At 42.9% G+C, this 15,361-nt stretch overlaps 1 protein-coding gene across 1 annotated transcript; it reads left to right on the top strand.

Moving 5' to 3' along the window:
- The first annotated feature begins 2,442 nt into the window (after positions 1-2,442).
- On the top strand, positions 2,443-8,327 carry MBOAT4 (membrane bound O-acyltransferase domain containing 4). Its single transcript, XM_031440178.2, has 3 exons — positions 2,443-2,639; positions 4,939-5,163; positions 7,313-8,327. The coding sequence occupies exons 1-3, from the start codon at positions 2,518-2,520 to the stop codon at positions 8,274-8,276; spliced, it is 1,311 nt and encodes a 436-aa protein (XP_031296038.1). The 5' UTR covers positions 2,443-2,517; the 3' UTR covers positions 8,277-8,327.
- The last annotated feature ends 7,034 nt before the right edge of the window (positions 8,328-15,361 follow it).

Consider the following 15,361-nt stretch of genomic DNA (forward strand, 5'->3'; position numbering starts at 1 on the left):
GTGGTACTTTATTTTACTATCTCCCATAAAGATCAAGTTCCATGAAAATAAGGCCATATGACTTTGTGTCTACTCAGCAGTGACCACAGTACCTGACACATAGTTGATACTCAAAAAAAAAGTTGACTAAATGTATAGATGAATTTAGAACACTCTGTTATCTCTAAGTATGTAAGCACCTATTCATTTTCAAGCAATGTCTGTCTATATTAATTTGAAAGACTTCCATGGCATGGGTAATAGCATTCTCCAGAGAAACAGAAGCAATGGGAGATAAACACACACACACACACACACACACACATATTTGTTTTAAAGAATTGGCCTATGTGATTATGTAGAAGTAGATCTCCAGGCTGGAAATTCAGGGAAAAGTTGATGTTGCAGTCTTAAATCCAAAATCTGCAGGTTGGAAACTCAGGCAGGGTGTCTATGTTACACTCTTGAGGCAGAATTGCTTTCTGGGGGGAAAAACCTGTCTTTGCTGTTAAGGCCTTCAACTGATTGGATGAGGCCCACCCACATTTTGGGTGGTAATCTGTTTTACTCAAAGTCTACTGATTTAAACCTTAATCTCATCTAAAACTTCACTACAGTATTTAGACTGGTGTTTGACCAAACAACTGGGCCTGAGTTGACGCAAAATTAACCATCACAGCATGCTTATAAGAACCATTGTATCAATATTAGGTATAGTGTCTAGGGCCTATAAGCTTTTCGGGGAACCTACAAAATGTTTGAGATGTTAAAGTAAAATGTGCTGATTCCAAAATGCAAAAGAAAAGGTACAAGTATGAATTAATATTTAATTCAATGACAAAAAATTGTAAGCTTTTTCCCTAACAAATTAAGTGCAACTCCATTCTTCTGTACCTCACAACTATATTTAATGGGGGTTGCATTTTAATATGTTTAATATGATTTGAACTTATTTGTAGCCTAGGGAGTTCCCTCTTCCCCATTAATTCCTCTACTGTTTGTCTAGGTCTGTGCCATCTGTGGCCTGGAATAAACAATCCATCTGTTAGGAAACATCCTCCCAGAGTCAATTGAAGCATTCCCACTTCTCCACTTCCCTTGCATTTAAAAATGTTCCTACCTCTGCAGATGATTGCTTCTTTATCTAGCCACAACAGTGTGCCCGTGTTACACTGCACCTATGGTTCTTTAATGGAAATATTTGTTGCCATTTCTGTCTCCCTAGGCAATTCAGAGCTACTTGAGGGCAAGAGCCGTATCTTATTCAACCTTCCATTCTAGTGCTTAGCACAGGTCCAACATAAAATGGTAGCCCAATAATGCTCATCATTTTTATTATTCAGTTGTTTTACCTTCAGCTACATTCAACCAACCAGCTTTATCTTCTGTGCTTTTCCCTACTTTATCTAATCTTCATAATAATTCTGTTGAAAACAACAGAACAATTCTGCTGAATAACAGGCATTGCTATATCTAATTTTAAGATGAAGGCATCCAGTCTCAGAGAGGTGAAGTGATTTGCTCAGAGTTCTCCAGCTAATATTGGCTCTCTTTTAGATTTTCTCCTCTGTGCAGAGCTGTCTGTCACTAGGAGGTGATCCTTGCTCTTAAGATGCTTTGAATCAGATTATTCTCTCCCATTCTTTACTTAAGGCTACTTGCTCTTGCATGTGCCTTCGGAGATGCAGAATGGCTAGTCTGGGCCAGTGTTCCAATGCACTGGGTTCAGTAGATAGACCTCTACCAGCCGAGAGATGGCCTCTTGTTCTTGCCTTGCCTCTAGGCAGGGTCTCTTGTATTTCTTGTCTAGACCTCAAAGAAAAAATTCTCTTTAAATGTTCCTCTCTACACTTCTGCTTCCTCAAAACCTTCTTAACTTTAACAAGTGCTTACTGAGTACATTGTATGTACCCAGCAGTGTTCTGTGTGTGGGGAATATAGCCATAAACAAAACAGAGTTCCTCCCTTTGCAGCTCATGTTGTAGCAGGGAGCTGGTCAATAAAGTAATCGAGAAGTAGATATATAAGGGGGTGGTGACAGGTACTGTTAAAAAAAAGAAAGAGCATAAGGAAATACTATAGGGAGCATCAGGAGAAATGGTTGGGAGGAGGAATCTTACTCTTTTCGAACCCACCTCCCTTCATGTTCTCGCTCCCCCTCCCCAATCCGGTGAGTTGACTGTCCACCGTGGGCAAATGAGATTTTTCACTTACTTAGTGAAAAAAATATGACAGTCAGATGACTGGAAAGGCAAACACTGCAGTCTGCAAACCAAACCAGAACTTCTGAAAGCAATGCTTTTCGTACATGTCATTGTTAAGTACTGTAACTCCAAATGCATTTTGGTTTCTATGGTGAGTTCCCTTTATCGGAAAGTCCACTTTTCTACTGCTTATCTCCAGGGCTTTTGTTTGCGTTTTGCTCACCCAGGCTTTCCTAAACCACATAAAAGATCAAAAAGAGCCTGGTTGAGGCTACTCTTACAGGAAAGCACCAGTTAAGGACTCTGGAAAGGACAGTATCTTCTGTTCCAGGTCATGATGGATTGGCTTCAGCTATTCTTCCTCCAGCCTGTATCACTTTATCAAGGGGCTGCTTTTCCTTTTGCACTTCTGTTTAATTACCTCTGCATTACGGATTCATTTTCCACTCATGCCAGGTAGGTTTGATGGCTAGTTTTGCTCTTATGTCTATGAATACTACAGTAGGTCAAAAAGCTCAGATTGGAATGCAGATGTGAATATTAAATATTAAATACACTGGTTGTGTTTAAGTTATCATCACTGCCACTGATTATTGACTACTTGATCATAAATATGTCTGATAGAGTGAATCGGAACTGAAAATTGACATCATGTCTGCACTGACTCAGCCAAAATTTGATAGGTTCACAGTAAGTAGGAAAAGGCTGAAAGTAAACCAGGGAGAGATGGATGTTGAGGTGGTAAAGGAATTCCCCAAATGGATGCATCTATACCCCAACATCTATACCCCTCCCCGATATTCTTGAACAGTCCTAATTTCATGGAATTCTATCATTTTCAGTAAAGTTAAATTTTATTAAATATACACCTATGATTTTTAAAATGCCTTTGTATGATTTCTCAAACTTTGTTAGATTAGCTATATCTCAATCTGGGATCCAATAACTATTATCACTAGGGATTTGATAACTTGATTGAAATGATGTTTTTTATAGCTAATAAATTCAATACATTAGAGACAGTCTCTATTTTTAAAAAGAGTTTTATGGAATATCCTTTTGTAAAGCAAAAATCCATTGCCAAAGTTCTACCTCCTAATAATTCACTTTTTTGAAAACTAGGATTTTTATATACTGGAGAATCTTAAGTAAAATTTATCTGTATCTGACAATCAGGATGGCTGAGCTTGATTAAACTGTGGTAGGTTATTACATGTTCACAACTAGTTGACAGCACTTAACCTTCGTTTAGGAGACAGGGGAGGCCCTTGTGGAAACGTTTCCTATTGAGAAAGAATCACAAACAATAAAGAAAAACAAGTGCAAAAATAAGAGTGAATTCCCGTAGGATTAAGGTTGCTGGCTCTGGAGTCAGCCTGGTGAGTCCTGGCCCCTTGCCTCTTGAGTGTCCTTGTGTGTGTGAATAAACTCTCTCTGAGTTTACCTGTAAAAGGGGAATAATGTCTACCTCATGGGGTTATTTTAAGGATTAAATAAAGATATTTCTTATAAAGGGGTTATTAGCACAATGCCCAGAATAAAATAAGTACTTAAAAAAACCACACATCCTGCATTGCACATGTGTAGGCATTTTAATGTTTACAGATCCCCAGGGCAGTTGCTTCTAGGAAGAGCTTTGCTTCAGGTTTCACTTCTGCTGTGTTAGGAAAAAGTGTTCTCCGTTATTTCCCGATGGCAGGGAGACAAAGACTTGGACCACAGTGTTCATGGGGGTGGGTGGGGGAGGAGTCAGCCCAGGCCTAGGCTGAAAGAGCAGCTCAGGAATGGCCAGGGCCTGTGGAATAGAGTCCTCACACTGAGGCACCTACCATCACCCTCAGGAAAGAAAAAGAAATTCTTGGAAAGGTGTGTGCGTCACAGGGGCAAGGGGCCGTGATCTACGCCCTGTGACGTAGAGAAAATCCTCTTTGGTTCACTTTTCCTGTCCCTGATCACTCAGTCCCTGTTTCACATTTGTTCTGGCCTCTTTGTTCAGATTTATTAATTAATTCAAAGGAAAAAACAAACCAACCTCTGTATACTGTGCAAAGGAGAGCTGAGTCTTCATAATGTGGAGTCCCTGGGGCCTCCTCAGATCCGCCAGGCACCACGAGGCACCTCCACAAACCACTTAACTGATGTGGGTATTTATGTTTTAAAAAAAGCTCTGAGTCATGAGATCTTAAAATGCTATAGAGAGGATTATGGGCAGATATAAAAACTTTCTAATTGAGTTTTCAAATGCTTATCAAAGGGAGGCATTGAATTCCTTCCACCACCACCTTTTTTTAGGACCAGGGCAGTGCAACCCTATGGAAAAGGAGACTCATGTGGATGAGACGGTGTCTGGAGAGCCCTCCTAGATCCTCCACCTGAGAGTCACATCTCTTCGGTCGGGCAGCAAGCCCACGGCCGGGTGTTTAAGATGGCCCCTCTGGGAAACTTTCCAGGCCTGTCTCCACAGGATTGTTAGGGGCAGGTGTCCACACGGGCTTGGCAGACATCAAAGAGGGGTGCCCAGCATCCCGGAGGCAGGAATCAAGATTTGTCTCCTGAGGAAGTTGTTTACAAGTTGACTCTGGCTCTTTTCTTTGAAAGAAGACAATGAAGACTTTGCAGGGACAACAGTGTGGCTTCTTTAGGGGGTAAGCTGGGGCCCACCTCCACTGGGCTCCCCAGATGGGTGGCCATCTGGAGTGACTCACCTGTTGCACTCTGTAAGGCAGTCTCGTGGTCGGGCCGTGCTCTCTTCCAGGTACCTCTTCCTCCTGGTGGGAGGCGGCGCCCTGGCCGTGGCTGCCATGGGTTCCTTCGCTGTGCTGGTCTTCACCCCCGCTCTGTGCGCCGTGGTTCTGATCTGTTTGCTCGGCCCCCGGGACGTCCACAGGTGGACTTTCCTCTTTCAGATGAGCTGGCAGACGCTGTGCCACCTGGGTCTGCACTACACAGAGTATTACCTGCAAGAAGCTCCTTCCACAAGGTAAGGCAGCCCCTTCCTGTGCTTTGGCACCAAGCCCGCCAGGGGTCTGCTTGCACCAGGTGGTCGTGGAGAGGACCGGGGCGTTGAGTTTGAATCTGAATTCTTCCACATCTCAGCAGTGTGAACTTGAGCCAGTCAGTTAACCTCTCTCAGCCTCAATGTCTTTCCGAAATGAAAGGTGTGTGTGTGTTGCAGGGGTAACTACCTATCCTGCAAGCCTCTTATGTTAGAGGTTATGAATGTAAGTGTAACTATATGACTAACACCCTAATAACTACCATGTGTTGCCTCCGAAGCATGGTGTCTGGCATTAGCTGTAATTGTCGTGCCCACGAGAAAGGGGGTGAACCAGAAGTCCCAGGGCTACAGGGCCAGTCTATAGGTGACTAAGCACAGTACGCACACCTCAGCGTAGGTGGTTTAGACACACAGTCAGCAGCCTCTCCTCCCTCTTAGTAGGACAGAGAAGGTATCAACCTACTGTAAACCTTTGCTGCCTTCCCATGGCACCTGCTGTGTAAGAGTTTTATTTTGATTGAGATTCAACTGTTTGTTCCATCCCCCTAGAAAAAGGGAAGTCACCCAATCCAGGGGGAAAAAAATCAGGTGCTAATTACAGTCTAGGGAAGTGTTTTCCTGAGTCGGTGAGATCACCAGGATTAGAGGGAGGGAAACAGGTATCTCTGCCATCCCGAGGCCTGTTGTCCTTGGCTCCCACTGTGATCCCTGTTGGCCTGGGTCCATAGTTGCTCCATGAGCTGGAGCTGGGACCTGTTGAGGAGGGTCAGCTCTCTGATTCTAGCTCCCTCACTATGCCATTCCTCCCACATCCAGAATCCTTTTCTTGATTCTATTTTCACCAAAGGATTGGGGCTGGCTTCTCTGAAGGCAGGCAAGATGGCAGGTGGGTAGGGGGTGGGGAGCACTGACTGTGATGTGGTGAGTTAGAGTTTTGGCAAGGAGCCGGCACCTGATGGGGCTGGAGGAGTGAGTTGAACAGGACCTGGCTGGACGGGAGGGAGGCTGAGCCAGAGCTGAAGTGGGAAGGTGTGTTAGTTTGTTCTGGATCTCATGCCAAGTACCGGGAACATGGTGGCTTCAATAACAGACATTTATTTCCTCTGTAGGCTGGAAGTCCAAGGTCAGGGTGCTGGCAGGTTCAGCTTCTTCTGAGGCCTCTCTCCTTGGCTTGTATGTGGCCGTCTTCTCCCCTCTGTGTGTGTCTGTGTCCTAGCCTCTTTTTATAAGGAGACCAGTCATACTGGATTAAGGCCCACCCTTCTGGCCTCATTTTACCTTAATTACCTCTTTAAAGACCCCAACTCCAAATATAGTTGCATTCTGAGGTACTGGAGGTTAGGACATCAATGTATGAATTTGGGGTGGGGCACATTCACCCTTTAACAGAAGGTGAGTGAACAGGGGTTGGTGGCATTTGGTGGCTACTCTGCTTACTGTTAGGATAAGTCAAGTAAGGAGATGAGTTGTCCTTAAGTCCTCAGACTCAGAAAGAAACAGCAGTGGTTGGGAAACAGTGCCATTTTGTCCCCACAGAACAGCATTCCTGATGGTAGCGTGTGTCACTGTAATTTTCATTAATTTTCTCCACAATAATCCTGCCAACAGGGTCTTCTGTGCTCTGATGGTGAAGAAGGAGCAGTTCAGGTGATTGGTTAATGACTCAGCACACACACTGAACCTCTAGCTTGACTCACTGTTCCTCAGCCCAGACCCCAAAGCCTGCAGAATCTTACAGTCAGCGATGGGTTCATATGCAAAATCTTCCTATAGTCTCTTCACGACTAAGGTTTCGTTTCTTCTACAGCAAATTTCTCCCAGATCCCTGATCCTAATCTTTATAAGCCATTCTTAGAGTTATTATACTCAATTATTTCCCTCTAATCTTCCTTGTCATTCTTTTATTTGCCTCTCTGACTAATGATTCATTTCTCCTTTTATTTACCTTTCCATCCTGCTCAGAGGAGCCTGTGGTTCTGAATTCATCCAAGCATCTTTGTGGGGGTACTGCAGGCCCTGAGGTTGGTCTTAATTGTTTACTGCTGCCCATTTGCCGTTTGTCCTGTGTGAGGGGCTGGAAGGGGTTAAAATAAATGTGGAGTGTTTTTACATTTAAAAAAATCTCTTTCAGGTTCTGCATCACTCTTTCTTCCCTCATGCTCTTGACCCAGAGGGTCACATCCCTCTCTTTGGATATTTGTGAGGGGAAAGCAGAGGCAGCATCAGGAGGCATCAGGAGCAAGAGCTCTTTGTATGAGCATCTGTGCAAGGCACTGCCCTATTTCAGCTACTTGCTCTTTTTCCCTGCTCTCCTAGGAGGCCCCCTATGTTCCTTCCAGAGATTTCAGGCTCGTGTTCAAGGGCCCAGCAGTTTGTATCCCAGACACTCTTTCTGGGCTCTGACCTGGAGGGTTCTGCAGATCCTGGGACTAGAGTGTCTAAAGGTGGTCATGCGGTGGGTAGTGGGCACAGGAGCAGGACTGACCGACTGCCGGCAGCTCCAGTGCATCTTTGTCATGTGGTCCTCAGCCGGGCTCTTCAAGCTCACCTACTACTCCCACTGGATCCTGGATGACTCCCTCCTCCACGCAGCGGGCTTTGGACCTGAGTCTGATCAGAGCCCTGGTGAGGAGGGGTACATCTCTGATGCGGACATTTGGACACTGGAAACCACCCACAAGATATCTCTGTTCACCAGAAAGTGGAACCAAAGCACAGCTCGGTGGCTCCGACGCCTAATTTTCCAGCAGGGCAGGACCTGGCCCTTGATGCAAACATTCGTCTTCTCCGCCTGGTGGCACGGGCTCCATCCGGGACAGGTGTTTGGTTTCCTCTGCTGGGCTGTGATGTTAGAAGCTGACTACCTGATTCACACCCGTGCCAATCTGTTCATCAGGTCCTGGCCGATGTGGCTGCTCTACAGAACCCTCACCTGGGCCCACACCCAGCTCATCATTGCCTACATCATGCTGGCCGTGGAGGTCAGGAGCCTCTCTGCTCTCTGGCTGCTGTGTAATTCTTACAACAGTGTCTTTCCCACAGTGTACTGTATTTTGCTTTTTCTATTAGTGAAAAGAAAGCATAAATTTAACTGACATCTTTCCCCAACCTTCATCTTATACATCCATGAAACAGACTTTAGAAAGTGCCAGATGGTGCCTTGAAGATGCACGTGTTTGAACTTTTCCATAATAAAAGTTTTTTTTAAAAAAAATATTGGATGTATATACCTCATGTCTTGGAAAAGAAATCTGTATATCTACTTTAACCAGCTATTAATACTGGTACTGAGGAACTAAAAAAGAAAAAGACATGATTTCTTCCTTTAGGGTTTACAGTTTGGGTGTGGAACCAAAGTTTAGGTTTAATATGATACATAAAAACATAAGGTACTGCGAATCAATGGCAAATGGTACATACAGATGGTCTCCAACTTACAACTCCCCAACTTTATGATGATGCAAAATTTGTATGTGTTTAGTAGAAATCGTACTTCAAATTTTGAATTTTGATCTTTCCCTGGCTAGTGATTTACAGCATGATGCTCTCCTATGATGCTGGCAGTGCAGCCGCAGCTCCCAGTCAGTGACACAATCACGAGAATATCCAACCAATACACTTACAACTACTATTCTGCACCCCGACAACCAACCTCTTTTCCACTTGCAGTAGAGTATTCAATCAATTACATGAGACATTCAACACTGTATTATAAACAGTCTTTGTGTTAGATGATTTTGCCCAACTGTAGGCTCATGTAAGTGTTCTGAGCACCTTGAAGGTAGCTTGGCTAAGCCATGATATTCTGTAGGTTATGTGTATTAAATGCATTTTCAATTTATGATATTTTCAGCTGATGATGGATTTATCAGGACGTAACCCTGTTGTAAGTTGAGGGAGATCTGTACATGGACATCAAAAAATTGAGGGTCCAGTTGTTACACTTGGTTCTGGAAAGCAAGTTTAGCAAAACAAAACCAACAAGACCAAACCTAAATAGTATTATCGGTGTGTTACATGAACTAGAGATGTATCCTATCCAGAAGTAATCTGAAAACAGTCATCTGAGTAATTCTAAAATTGGTATTACTTCAGAGAAAGGTTAATAAACCGAAAATCCAGCGAAGACTAGACAACCACTTACATAACTCTTAATACAAATCTGACCCATGAAATATGTCACACAAAGAGACCAAAACAAGAGGTAAACACCGTTTCAGTACAACTTTGAGGGTCTGGTCTTTTTTCTTGGCATATCCTAAATAACTTCTTCTGTTTCTTTCTCTGTTGGAATTTGAAATATACCAAGAGAAAGATGTCAGGACCTCCAAGTTACAGTGAAGCAATGTCATTTTAACTAGCGTTTTCCCATTACTGCCACATCTGTGGGCCACCTGGATTGTTATATAATTAATTTTTTTCTTTAACTCAACTTACTTTTAAAAACTTACCCTCCTTCTGAGCAGTAGCATTGGTGAAAATTGGCTTTAGTGTACTAACAATATTTCATTGTAATGCTCACTAAAAGAAACACATCCTTGTTTAGATGAAAAATGTTTGTATACCACTTAAAATCACTTGCTTCCCCCAGGATTACATCTGTCCCACTATAGGAAGCATTGTACAAGTATCTATGCTTCCAAAACCAATCATTTTCATCCTCCAAATATAAAATGGCAAGAAATCTTTTAATTTTTAAAACTTGACAAACATAGTACTAAGAGGTTATGGATTACTTAGAAAGTTGGGTCAGTATCACTCACCAACATTTAGGCAAACAAATAGCCCCCAGTCTTAGCACATAGCACAACAAGCAGCAAGGGCCTGGAACATATGGCAAGAATCTGTGACCTTACCCAGCACGGTTCTTTTTCTCATTACGCTCAATAGCCCAGATGAGACAATGTGGACAAAATGGGGTTTCCAGGGTTGGGAACGGTCAAGGGGGATATGGTAGGTAGCCAAGAGGGTGTTAAGGCTCTCAGACGATCACAAGCATTGAAATGACAACCCTTAGAAGCCCCCCAGAGAAGCAAGTGGGATGGTGGTGGTGATGGTGGCAGTGTCATAAATTGAGAGAAAAGTCAAATAATCATGGAAGCACTATCTTTTACAGAAAAAAAAATGTTTAACATTAGGAGAACGGTTAAGCAAATTACGATAAACTGTTACAGAGCTATTAAAAATGAATGCTTTTTTACAGAGGCACTTCTAGGGAGCTGGCTACATGAATGTATATGTGCCTCAGTTTATGAAAATCCTTTGAACTGTACACTTAAGATACGTGCAAGTTTCTGGATAAATGTTACACTTCAATAATTTTGAGTGAGTGCTTTTAATGATTAGGGAAATGCTTATGAGAGAATGTTCAATTTTGAAAATAGTTACTTAAGTCTTTCAAAGTGCAACTTGGTCTCCAAATCTACTATTGATGGTCAGGGGTAATTTCTGCTCCTCTGATTGGTTAAAACCAGGACATCTACTTCCTTCTCTTCCTATTGGCATCTTCTAGGAAGTGTTTCATTTAGCTGGATAACATAAAGAACAATGCAGTTTGAGGAAGTTAATCTAAGGAAAAAAGTCAGAGCCAGAGATGGAGACCCAAGAGCCATCTGTCTGCAGAGATCCTGGGGTCCAAGAAGGCAGGGAACAGAGAGACTCCCTTCAGTCCTCATTTCCTTTGTTAGGACTGAACTCTTTCAGTCCTGGCTCCTTGGCAACTTTATTTTCCCTTTCCTTCAGTTACTGATTGTCACTTGCAAGACTGTGCCCACTACCTCCCCAATTCCCTTGACACGTGACTGATAGCATCTGCTTATTCTCCTCTTCTTATTAATCTATGGCTCTGATCTTGCTTCCGAAACTGGATTTGATGTTTTTCTTCTCCTGTTTGATCTAGAAAGGGCCCCAGGCCATCCCTGCTTTTTATCTCATTCTGGCTCCTATGTTGACAAATCATGCTTATCCTCTACAAATGCAAGGAAAAGGCCAGCAGCCTCTGTCCTGTGAGCAGTAGCCCTGGACAAGTGAGTTAGATTAGGTGGGCCAAGTACTAGAGCTAAGCCCCAGGTGGGCATACACCTTCTGAGCCCTGGCCTCCCACCTTGGGATCAGCCTAATTACTCTGAAGGGTTTGGTAGGAGCCCTTACAGATCCTCTCCCCGTTCGCCCCCAGGGGACCTCATCCCCTTGTTTGAAAGTATCAGCATGTGAGATTCTAGTGATTAAGAAATACCTAAAAATGGGAGAAGCCGTGATAACTGAAAAGCTCAGAATGCAGATGTTGATGCAAATAATCAACAAACAATCTATTAATAAGGAACAGATGAGAGGTTTATTCCAGCCAAGCTGAGGACTAGCCCAGGAGGGCAGTTTCCACCAAGAAAGAAAGTAACCTTTCTTTATATCTTGTCAGAACAAAGAGCATATATCAATCATGACAGAAGTACATTCCTTCAAAGTTTCAACAGTTACAGATTAGCATGTACACAGTGAGTCAGCATGACTCTGGCATCTGGGAAGGGAACCTTATCTTCAAAGGAGTACTGGCATTGGTATTATAGGAAGGGGGGCTTTTAAGGGAAAAACAGCAAGGTTACATTTAGTTCTATGAGCTGTTTATCAAGAATTATAATTGGAACTGGCAAAAAGTAAGGGTACATTAAGTAGGGATTGGTTGGGGTCCTAAATGGTTGTTTAGTCATGAGGGAGAGACCTGAGACCACAAGGTTGCAGTTGGCAGGTGTTGTTCGGAATACGACCTTGGGCCTGGTACAGTTCCAAGAAAGTTCAAGTACTCAGAGGGGCAGAGATGTGTCTGAGACCAGATACTCAATGGCCACCCGACTCCACTTCTGTACGCCTGAACCCTGATTACTCCATTATAATTTCAATTTGTCATCACTGGCAAAGTTTAATTAGAAGATAACAAAAAGCTACAAAATTTGCCTTCTTAAGAGGACCAAGGAACCATAGATGCCATTATTTGTCTGTTGAAATGGCATTGCCTAGTAAATGTGCCACAAAAACTTCAGGTTACCTCTTGACCTCTTGTTTTGGATAAGCCGGGCTCACAGGGCAGTCCTGGCCCCCAACGCACATGCAGCTACTCACTGATGCTGGCCTCCTTTTCCATCTGCTAGCAGATGCCATGACCAACCAACAGGCAGCTAGTGGCTCTAAGTGATCGACTCCAATTGTTACATGCTTCCAAAGGAGATGATCCCATCTTGGTTTCATCTGTAATGTAGTTTTATAAAGCAAACTGTAAGGAGACTTCACTGATACACATCCAGGCTGTTGACCCATCAATCCTTGATTCATCAGTTCCACAAGAACACGGAAATGGAGGCCCAGGTGGAGACTGCTGAGGAGTTTGTCTTGGTGAGAACTTGAAGATCCTGAGAGCCAAGATCTACCTCTGCCCAAAGGATGCCACTCAGCCCATGTGACCAACATCCTGCAGGCAATCTCTCCCTGGTCACCTGAGAGGCCCTGGCAGCCAGCCTGCCAAGCTTGCTTATGAAGGGGAAGGGATCAAACAATGAGGAGCAGGCTGATGGTGAAGCAGGTCCAGTGGCTGTGAAAGAACAGATCTGACCACTGTCTCCGCAGGAGCACTGTGGAGACCAAGAGATTATGGACCTGGAAATGACCAAATGCCATAAAAGAATTGGCAATCATGAGTAATTATCCTGGTTAAAATGCCAACTATTAGACTGTAGATTCAGGTCACTTTCAACAGGTTCTTCTTTACGTGTTTTTATAACATAGCAGATGGTGCAGAAAACTTGGTTTCCTATCACCTTGGGGTTCAGCTCTGAGAGGTGAAGGGGTAGTGATTGTATTTTATATGAACTTTCTCAACTGCACCTATTTCTAAGATAATAAAACTACACAAAAAATTTGAACAGACACTTCACAAAAGAACAGAGACTTCATTTTTGGCTGTTACAAATAATGCTGTTATTTATACTAACACTAGATTCAGAGTATTTAAATCAGAAAGAAGTTAAAGTACAGGATAAGAGGTTAGGGACAGGAGAGAAATAAGAGTAATTAAAAGAAGTGCGGTGGTCTGTCTTGCTAGATTTTACTTCCCTCTTCTTGAGATCAGGCTTGGCCATGTGACTTGCTGGTCAGTGGGAGGGGAGTGGAGGTGGTGAGCATCCCCAGGCAGAAGTTCTAAGAGCCCTGACGTGGGTCTCCATGCTGGGTCTCTTCTGCCCAAAGCCTGATGGTGTTTCTGACAGAGTGTTCTCTGTCAGCCCTGGTTCTGTGCTACAATGTCAACCCTCCAGGAATTTATAGTTATAAGAGCAAAGTGTCAATAATATTGTTTTGTCTAGTAAAGGTTTTAAGCAAGACAAATGATGACATCCCCAGGTAACAAATGGATATGGTAAACCAGTAGTTTGGACATCGTGTCCACCCGTTATTTTTTTTTTCAAACCCTCCTCTTACATCTTCACCCCCACGCCCCCGATATGGACAATCAGAAACTTGGTGTTCACCTTTGACTCTTCTCTGTGTTCCACACAATTCATCAGCAAATCTGCTTGATCGATTCCTTTAAAATATACTCTAAATCTCACCACCTCTCACATCTCTGTATCTGGGACCCAGAGATCAGGGTGTTGGAATCAAGAAGCCCCTACTACCATGGCTGCTGCCCCAACAGCCTCCTGCACCTCAGGGAGCTGGGGAACCCACACCAGAATGCACTCTGGAGATGCTCATCTCTAGGACGCTGCCTGACAGCAGAAGACTAGCCAGCACAGAATGGAAAACCACCCTCCACCCCACTTTCGCTTCCCAAATCGTTTCCTCCTGTGAACCCATACACTTCTCCTCTGCCATACACAGGCATCAGCTTCCTTTGGTACATTCTTGTGACTGTCTTGTCTCACTAGATTGCTAGCTCAGAGAGGGATCATGTGTCCCCATCTTTTTCTGTTCCCCAACAGCATCTAGAATGCTGTCATATAGTGCATAACTGCCACTGGGAACAAAGAACTTCTCTAGTCTGCTATATGGCTCAAAATCAGTTTTCTTAATCCTTTGGAGATTAGCACCCTCTTCTTCACAGCTAGACTCATAACTAGGTTTTAGAGCTGATTCTTACCTAGATTTTGGAAGTTGATGATTTAGAGCATGACAAAAATAAATCAAAATCCATCCGTCTTAGTTTAATCCTAAGAAGCTGTTCGATTGTGAACTTTTGGAAACAATCTTAAATGCTCTATGTAAGTATACCTAGCTTTCAGGAAAACATCTGTCCAATTTTGGGGAGGTCCACAAATCTACACAAGTTCACTGACTTTTATGTCACATTATACTTATGTAATACTGAACGATAAATTGATCTGCCAAGAGAAAAAGATATTTCTGGTATTAAGTGCCAAACTATAAATCAAAATAGCTAAATGGCAAAGTAGTAATGCTCTTACAAATATGTATGGAAATACTTACTTGCTCTATAACATTTTATTATTCTCTTTTATGGTTTTTGTGATTGTAAACTGCAACAAAGTTTCTCTTTCATAGTATTAGCTATTCTACTGGCTCCTAAAATAAAAAATTCCTGATTTCTCCCTGCCAATACTGCCTCTACGCACACACAAGAAAACAGAATTATAATTGAAAAAGGAGTATTTTGTGGTCTTAATTTCTCACTTGTGGCAACATTTTTGGACATTCTCTGTTTTAGTCTCTCCACCTGGAATTTACAAGCTTAAGAGTTAATATTTGAATTGTTGTGACTTCAGTGTCTAATCCTAAACCCAGGGATAAATTCAAATAATCTTCAAGAGACTGGAAGCAAAATACACAGTACAAAGTTTCCAAAAAAAAAAAAAAATTAACTGCAAAATTGTCTTCTTCTTGAGACTTTCTGCAATTGAAAGCAAATAGTGAAGAGAGATGTAAGATATCAGAAGTCAGAAAAAGGTCTATGAGTACCTTAAGCTCAGAATAACTCCTACATTAAAGCGTGGAAAACTGAACTTTAAGGCTGAGGCTTCTGCTGCACAGCACAGTAACGTCTCCCTGTCTGGTACTCCCTTTCACAACGCCTCTTTATCTGGTGTAGTTAACAAGGACAGTCTTTTAAAAAGTCCTTTCCATCACAACGGATTTCATTTGTATAAGAAGTGGGGGACACCCTAATTAAGCCCACTGA

Source organism: Camelus dromedarius, chromosome 22 (assembly GCF_036321535.1).
Source record: "Camelus dromedarius isolate mCamDro1 chromosome 22, mCamDro1.pat, whole genome shotgun sequence".
Classification (NCBI taxonomy): Eukaryota; Metazoa; Chordata; class Mammalia; order Artiodactyla; family Camelidae; genus Camelus; species Camelus dromedarius.

What these genes read in the sequence shown, in the direction of transcription:
- MBOAT4 (XM_031440178.2), top strand. Translation starts at nt 2,518, where the DNA reads ATGATGGATTGGCTTCAGCTATTCTTCCTCCAGCCTGTATCACTTTAT. An exon ending in TCATTTTCCACTCATGCCAG is followed by an intron (nt 2,640 to 4,938) that starts GTAGGTTTGATG and finishes GCTCTCTTCCAG; the next exon opens with GTACCTCTTCCTCCTGGTGG. An exon ending in CAAGAAGCTCCTTCCACAAG is followed by an intron (nt 5,164 to 7,312) that starts GTAAGGCAGCCC and finishes AATCTCTTTCAG; the next exon opens with GTTCTGCATCACTCTTTCTT.